An 8,894-nucleotide genomic window follows, 5' to 3' on the forward strand; every position below is an offset into this window, starting at 1 on the left:
GCCTACTGTATCTCATAGTGCAGACTTGTGGAAGCCCACTAGTGGCGCATTACTGTCATTCTTAGTTTCACTGGCACATCACAGTGTTTACGCTCCTGCGTGTTCCCTTTTTGCCACTGCTTAAATTTTAACTCTTGTCTGTTCTTTTGCTTCTTAAAGCTTTAATCGGCTGGACCTTCCTCCGTACGAGTCCTTTGAGGAACTGAGGGAGAAGCTTAACATCGCTATAGAGAATGCACAAGGCTTCGACGGGGTGGATTAGTGCATACGTGGGAAATGAGCTGAACTGACATTGCTGTCATTGGAGTAAAGCAAAGCTGCGTGATGCCCCTGGGAAAAAATACAAAAATAACAACAACAAAAAAGCTGTGTATCAGACTCAGGTTTTAACCTGCCGGCTGTGAAGATGGAGAGCAACAAGACTCACATGAGTCCTCTGTCGGGGCCCAGCTGAAGAAAAGACATGAAATCTGGAGTGATGGAGGTGTTTTTACGTCACCCTGCGTGTTGTAAAGTTTACAAATCAGGTTATCCTAGTATTTAATTCTCTGATGCAAGTCGCTCAAAGGTGTATTCACTCTTATTTGTTCTGCGAAAATGCTCATATATTTAAATAACTTGATTCTGTGAAGCGATAAGAGTATCTGAATGTGAATAACAGCTGTACAGTTTATGATAAAAACCTACATTTTAAAAATGGACGTTTGATTTAGTTTTACTCACTTTTTGCCCAGCCACATGCATAAAGACAGATGTGTACACACATCCTTTCAGTCAGATTGTCCTCTCTTAATAACATCAGTGTTTGAAACTGTAAATACATAAACAAGTCTTTCCACTGCATCTTTAGACATGAATGGATGTAACCACTCTTTTTTTTGTTTTGGGGTTTTTTGGGGGGGGGGTTTGTTAATGAAACCACTGTTTGCACCTCAGGTTATTTAATTTGGCCATTTAAAAAAGGGTAGTTGTACCAAATGTGAAACTGAGGAACTGATCAGAGATGGCAGGGGAAGAGCAGGATTATGTGATGGACCCATTTGTGGAATCAAAAACTGCAAGAAAATCTGCATCAGAAGAAAGGTGAAAGTTCAGAGGAAAAAAAATCCTGGCCGAGTTCTAGAAACAAGAAAGCTCATCTGTTTGTACATTACACACTGCCTTAGTTATTAATAATAGTAGTAGGTGTTTAATGTTAGTAAGTCATTTCCACTTCATCAGGCCCCATTTTCTCTATAAAAACATGTGAATGAATAGTCTGAATTACGCCTGAGGTGCACACAAAACTCATTCTTTCTTTGTAGTAAACCGGAGCTCACGGCTTTTGTGCGTGCTTGTTTATACAGTCGTGTTCAGCTCATTTTGGGTCTTATGTTGTCACTTTATTACATGCAGGTCCTTCATGCTCGGTGTAAAAACTATTGCGCTCTAGCAAAGGCAAGAATTTAATGCTTAAAAAAAAAAAAAGCCATGCTCGCCACTTAATTTGTCTCCATTGCTGTTAAACACTAATTGGGTGTTTCTGTTCAACAGTTTAAAATGTCCTTAAACAACAAAAAAGATTAAACTTTTTTTTTCATTTAGTTTCTTTTTATTTATTTTTTTTACTTTTTTTCCATTCCAGTTTTTTTTGAAGCACTGATGCAGTGTCCCAAATATATATATGTATAGACCTCAGAAGCATTTCTAGCAGAAAATGTGCAGGTTACGTAGGAATGTGAGCAACTGCCGTCAGTCAGTTTGGTGAATCATTGTGGTCGTGATGTGTAAAAACCCGGACCAGTAACAGACTAAATACGCTCTTGTCTGTGTGCAGATTTGGAGAAGTGACTGTCTGCAGTGTTGGACTGTGCTGATGTACTATGCAAATGTGACTGCATTTGTTTAAACTGCCACTTGGGAGTTGCTCGGTGTTGTCGAACAGGTCTCGATGCATCTCTACAGTCAGTATCTGTTCTTGTTCGTTCGATAGCTCCTCGAGCTCAAGTTCAACACTGACTGTTTATAAAGCAGAAGAATAAATAAATGTACATTAACGTTAGAGCTCCTTAGCTTTGCATAAACGTTAGCAGACAGACTGACTTATACAGTTTTAATACGGCGTGTTAGATTTTATGCTTTGATTTTTGTCAGTGAATGACATTTTATTGTCTTCTACTCATCAAGGGTGTCTAATTGCAGCAAAGTGCTCTATTTTTAAGAGTGCAATTTACAAAAACATATATATATATTGTTGGTTGTTAAAATGTGTACAGATTGTTCTTTTCAAAATTAATTACTTGTAGTACCTTTTGTATGCAGTTACTTTGTGAGAAAGTAACTGTGCTTAAGCCGTACTTTGAACTTTTTCTGAACGTTAAGACACGTGTTTACATAACTGCCGTGTTTACAGGTCGGTGATGAAAGGAAAGAAAGTTGTGGGCTGGTTTTTGTCTCTGACGACAGTTTTATATACCTATTCTTTTATAAAGTGAAGCACTTTGTTAATATTGATGAGTCTTACTTCTGAAATCTTTGCCAATCTGTCGCCTGCATAAATCTCTCTTTAAAATCATGATCCGATGCTTTAAGCGCACATCTCTTCAGATGTTTACATGTGAGCATTGCTGAGAGCATTTTTTTTGCAGAGAAAAGCACATTCTCTCCTTTCAATGGTATTTAAATACCAATGCCTTTTATTTGTCATGTGTCATTGAATTCGCTGGTCTATGAAATGAATAGACATCCTGTTGCCTACTGAAGACTAATTAATACGTACTTCATTTCGGATATATCAAACTTTGTTATTATAACACCTGTAAGTGCATTAAATCATCGATGGTGTATGTAAAACATTTTAAAGGGCAGAACAAACTGTAGCTGTTAAATCCCAATGTGATGGCCTATAACACAGAATATAAATGTATTGGAAAAATAAAGACATGTAAAAACACTTATCCAGTCTCTCCTTCTTCTTCCTTTTTATTATTACCTTATTTTGCTGTCCTTCTGATAGGGAGCCAGTAAGTTTTGAAAGATTCTTGAGATTCAAAATCAGACAAGTTTTAGTAGCAACTATTTTTTTTTTTTAAAGAGTACCAAATTTGTGGACCTCCACCTCTACAGATCCACAAAAGTGGCCAGGTCACACTAAATGCAAACTTAAGTATCCAAGTTTATTACCCTTTGAAAGTTGTTTTTTCCCCTCATGTTATATCTGTTAGAGGATTGATATATTTAGAATAGGCTCACAAAGTCTTTTGTTAAGTCTAATGCTACATTATGCATAACACAAGCATTTTGAAATAAGTCAGCTTAGTTCAGTTAGCTTCAAAAGTTTGTAACCATGAAAAAGAGGATCAGAGGGAGCATCTAACTTTGACCTTGGCATGGCTCATACAAAAGGAATTCCCTTTTGTAAAGCATTATAATCATTTAAGTGAGGCTCAAATAGTGATTGGTACAAAATAAGTGATACTTCACATGGAAGAAAATGCTAGAGAAGTGAAGTTGAGTAAGGTAAGTGGTCCTAACATTGATCCCTGTGGGGCCCCACATTTGACAGCCACTAAGTGCTATCCCCTGACACCATGTTCTAGGCTGCCTAAAAGTCTAGAGTATAAATTCAGTTCAATTTAATTTATATAGCGCCATATCACAACAACAGGTGCTTTATATTGTAAGGTAAAGACCCTATAATAATAATACAAAGAAAACAGAGAAGACCCCCAAAAGTCATATGACCCCCCTTTGAGTAAGTACTTTGGCGACAGTGGGAAGGAAAAAATCCCTTTTAACAGGAAGAAACCTCCAGAAGAACCAGGCTCAGACAGGGGAAGCTATCTGCCCCAACTGGTTGGGGGGTGAGGGGAGGAAGACAGGACAAAGACATGCTGTGGGAGAGAGCCAGAGCTTAATAGTAACTAATGATTAAATGCAGAGTGGTGTATAAACACATAGTAATTAAATGCTTTCAATAAGTCATGGAAAATTCCTGTCTCACATTCACTGTTATCAATAACATGATTGATTTATTTCAGAGATGAAGAGGTTACATACAAGTGGTTCTTTGTAGCAGTGTAAATATGTCTAAATTGGAAGTTACTGATTAATGTTAACTACAGGCCTTACAACAGAATGACAGTCCAGCCTCTTTATTGCCTTTTCTTCACAGCAGGGGATTAGTGTGTCATATTTACAGTGCAGATTGGTTGGCAAACTGAAGAAAAAAATCTAACTATGATGATAACTGAGGCCATATGTAACATGTCTGAAATGTAACAGCCTGGGCTTGAAACCACCCAGGGCCCTATACTGCACGTCTTCCCCTGACAACCGTGCTACATTTAAAGTCACTTAAATTACCTTTCTTCCACATTCTGATCCTCAGATTAAACTTCAGCAGCTTTGGCATTTATTGTGTTTTTCACTAATAGAGTAATTTTTGCTTTGCTTTTTTAAAATTTTTATCATGTCACTTGTTTGTGTGAGTTTTACTATTTAGTACTTGGGTTCTTAACTGGAGAGCATGCTGGGTTAAATGTGCTCTGTAAATAAAAGTAACTTGACTATTGTGTGGAAATAAAAATCGCTTGTCTAAATCTGATTTAACCCCGTGATCCAGCATGTTCTTACATGCCTGTGGTTGTAGTACTGACTTGTTCCAGCTGGGGGAGATGAAACACAATCAGATTTCCTGAACATAGCAGCTGGGGCATCACCAAATTGCTATGTTTTTATTAATATTATTTTATTTAACAGATTAATTGTAAGGGACAAGTGCAGAAAAACACTGACAGTTGAAAAAAGCAGGCAGATGTCTGCACATGTGGATACAACCAAAGCATGTCGGCAAAATCACATGGTACTGTTTAAATGTGTGTCCTATAATAGGAAACAAGAGAGCAGTAACATCCATACTTTGAAGTGAACACAAATTGTAGTTAGTCAGTGGTATACCTGCAAGTCTGGACTCATTTTAACCCAGACTTTTGTAAGAGATACTTTTAACATCTTAAATCTGCTTTAAGCATAGAGAGCTCAGTGAGCTTTTAAGTGCATATGAAGTGTTTAATTCATCCGTTTTCTTCTGGCTGATCTGAGGTTATGTTACAAAATATGAAAAACTACATTTATGAACAAATTGGTGTTGTTTCAGCTCACACCGGCTGTTGTTTTTTTTTTATCTCTCTCTTTGAGTTCTGCTTCTTCATTTCCAGCTGTGATTCATTTTAAGCTACATTTCACTGTATAACAGCCCTATTATTGTTGGGGGGAGGGCTCATTTCATGTGAACTGTTTCTGGTGAAGAAGAGTAGCGTGTGGAGAGGACTCATCTACATCTCTCTTGCTGGAGCCTTTTGTGTGATTCAGCTGAAGAGCCAAAGTCCTAATTTCTCCACAACCCCCCATCAGGGCAGTAAAAAAAAGAAAGGCCTCACCCTCCACGGAGGTCAGTGGAAAGGTTACACACGATTCAGGCCGGCCTTTTGGACACTTCAGGGGTCAGTGGGGATGGGCATGGGTGGTAGCAGATAAAGCCCTCAGCCAATGATGGTAGATTTTGGGGAAAGCTGGCTCCCCTTCACCCACACCCTTACCAACATTCATAACCCAGTAATGACTTTTACTTCATTGATCTGGCCGCAGAGCTTAAACATCACTCCACCCACCAAACTGCAGCATATTGGCAGGTGCTGAAACTAAATTCTTTATTGATCCTCACTGACCATGAATGAGGTCAGACCCTCACTTTCCCATGTTATGTAAGAGACGTGCCCACCACTTAAACTGAGAATGTGGCCAGTTATTGGATTATGGTACAAGTACAGCAAGGGGAAACCTCACCAGTCATGTATGTGTATGTAAACTTAGAGTAACACACAGATGTTTGTTTGGGTTTTTTTTGACCGTCTTTAATAGAAGAGCTGATAATCAATTTTATGGTTGGGTAATAACCTTTCTATGAAAATATATGGAACAAAAACATCTAATTGTGTCACACACACAATACTGCAATTATAAATATTACACAGGAGCTATGCCAAACCCTGTACACTGAAGAAACGTGATCATGCATCGTTAAAATTGTGTTGCTGTGGTTGTGGAGAATGCTGTGGTCCTCTTGTTGAGCAGTTTTGGGTGGATATCACTGAACAACTGATATGGATCAATATGGATCAAATCTTGTTCAGAAATATGATAGTAGGGTTGGGGTTTTTTTGTAATTTTGCCTCTGTGCACCACAGTGGATTTCAAATCAATCCACCAATCAATATGTGATTGAACTGCAAACTTTCAGCTTTATTTAAAGGGGATGAACTTAAGTATTGCATTAACTCTTCAGGGAAGACAGTGTTTCCTCGATATTTCAAAGAACAATAAGCAGATTTTTTATTGTAGTTTTAAATATGAGGTGTAAACAGATGCTGACAAGATGCTAAATTCACAACATCTAAAGGAGTGAAGAACAAAACAAGGAGTTTGATGTATAAAAAGACTTAAATCAACAATAAAAATGTATGAATGTGAATTCAAAGGGTTTACAGCAAGGTGCAAACCCCTGGATGAACCCAAGGACAAGAAGGCCAGGTTAGACTTTGCTAGAAACAAGGTTCTTTCCCCCTTTTTTTCCAAATTCTTTGGACAAATGAAAGCAGGATAAATGATTAAAGGTTAAACATTACACCAGAATAAAGGGAAGAAAAAAGTATGGAGAAGCAAAGGAACAGCTCATGTTCATGTTATGGCATGGCTGACAGTTGAATGGGTCACTGGGGTTTATACATTATGTGACTGGTGACAGAAGTACCAGGACTTGTGAGGTGTGCAGGGCCATACTCTCTTGCCTAGAAGGAAATGAGCAAAGAAAGGAGGCAAAGATATGGGATATTCTTCAAAGGCCAAATTAGTCACCTGATCTCAACCCAAGAGAGCATGCTTTAAGTTATTAAATACAAGACTGAAGGCAGAGACCCACAGATTGGTTCTTTCTTGGTCTCTTACTGTAGTCAGTGTCTCCTTCTCAATAAAAAATCCTGATGTACTGATAAACCCAACCAGTTACAGAGGAGTTCTGTTTTCATTTTTCCCCTTCTTCCTTTTCAGTTTTCAGATCACAGCTGGCCTGTGGCCCTGCTGCTTTATAGAGATTCACAAAGGGAGGAAGGGAAGGAGCATGTGGAGGTGGGGGGTTTGATCTCTCCCCACAATAAGTGATGGACATCGGATCAATATGGACATTGACACAGCAGCTGTCCTGCTCCTATCGGTGCTTTGTCATAGTTGCAGAGCTCAGGTTTAAAGGACAAACTCATTTCCATTAACATTATTTTTTCAGTCTGAAAAGTCTGGCCTCTGATACTGAGGGATCTGTTCCCATCAATATGACTGGAGTTTGTTGATAAGGGTGGAGCGAGTGATGTTGGTGTTGCTCTGCTGGGCAGTATCATGGGTGCTGGGCTGATACTACACAGAAAATGACTGTGAATCATCTGACCATGACGTTATTGATACAAATCGTGCAGTATTAATGGGCCAAAGAAGACAATTCAGCTTTTATTAGAGCAGAGCAACAATATGTGCAAATTCAGCTTGAAGATTAATCACTGACTTTGAAAACTTATCAAATAAGACATCAGTATTTTAGTTATGTGTACTCATTCGTCCTGGAGCTTCTGCACCTCCACTAACAGCTTTCCACAGCAGATGAAGGCTTCTCAGTTATCATGTTACTGTGTTTTACTAAATAGTCTATAAAACACATTAAACACTATTTATGGTCACCAGCTGATCTCTCTCTAAACTATAATGCTGCAAATGGTTGATGTTGTGTGTACGGAGAAGGCTAGTCAGATAATAAAGAGTTATTTAATGCTTTTTTATTTATTTTTTTAAAGTAGTTGTACCTTATCATTTACATTACGGTGCCATAGAAGCGTTAAACAGATAATCCTAGCTTCAGACACAAAGTCAGCTAAGTTTCTATATGCCATCATCACTGCACTAAAACATTTCTCTGTTTCTAACAGATTTCTCTGTTTGAATACAGATATTTACACATCACGATAAGGACATTACCGCAGAAAACTTTACCTGTCATCATGCTTTGTTTTTGAAAATCTGCCACATGCAAAAGCATGTTTTTTGTTTTTCCTTCAAGAACTGAACTTTGACCTCACAGAATTATATTATCCCAGTAGAGCACATTGGTCTCAGTTTGCGGGCTTTACTGGGGCTTCCAGATTTTCTAAAAGTAGAACGGGAGACAGTGGCTTCAGCGTTCAGTCCCTCTCCTGTGAAACCAGCTCCCAGTTTGGATTTGGGAGACAGACAGCCTCTCTACTTTTAATATTAGAAATACAGAGTCAGGTGACTCTGAACCCTATGTTAGTGTTTTTGTGTTATTTTTAAAACCTTTTTTATATTCTTTTCTGTCCATTTTCATGGCAACTTTCATGATCTGCCTGTATGTTTTCCTATTACAAAAGTCCAACTTAATTTGGGCTTGCCTGAGACACAGCCGACTGGGAACCACATCTTTTGCCACACTCTGTGTTGGATCCCTTCCATTGTTTTTAGCTGGCAGCGCTCATGTTTTGACCATGATTCCTTTTGATCACTCAGGTGCAACAGCTTGTTAAAGATGGCAAACACTATAACTCGGGGATATCATATTAATTTTACATTGTGAACCACATTAAGCTCACTTTGATCTTATGTGAACAGGACCAGTGCAACTTTCTGAACTTTCTGAAACTTTCTAATTGAGTTTAATCACACATTTAATCTCTGAGATATTTCAATATATAAAGTACAATTTTAACAGTAGAGCTTGTTTTTTCTACACAGTCAAACAGATACCGCTTAAGCCCTAAATTATAAGAAATAACTATGTAAATTTACTGAAAATGTTC

General features: G+C 38.2%; 1 protein-coding gene across 2 annotated transcripts in view; it reads left to right on the plus strand.

The window, feature by feature from the left end:
• The window catches only part of nedd4a (NEDD4 E3 ubiquitin protein ligase a), a 41,636-nt gene extending 38,711 nt beyond the window's left edge, over nucleotides 1-2,925 (plus strand). For both annotated transcript variants that reach the window (XM_080884272.1, XM_080884271.1), the window contains one exon: nucleotides 160-2,925. In XM_080884272.1, coding sequence (XP_080740398.1) covers nucleotides 160-262 — 103 coding nt within the window. In that variant the 3' untranslated portion in view covers nucleotides 263-2,925. The remainder of the gene's footprint in view (nucleotides 1-159) is intronic.
• The last annotated feature ends 5,969 nt before the right edge of the window (nucleotides 2,926-8,894 follow it).

Source organism: Rhamphochromis sp. 'chilingali' (assembly GCF_963969265.1).
Source record: "Rhamphochromis sp. 'chilingali' genome assembly, chromosome: 6".
NCBI lineage: Eukaryota > Metazoa > Chordata > Actinopteri > Cichliformes > Cichlidae > Rhamphochromis > Rhamphochromis sp. 'chilingali'.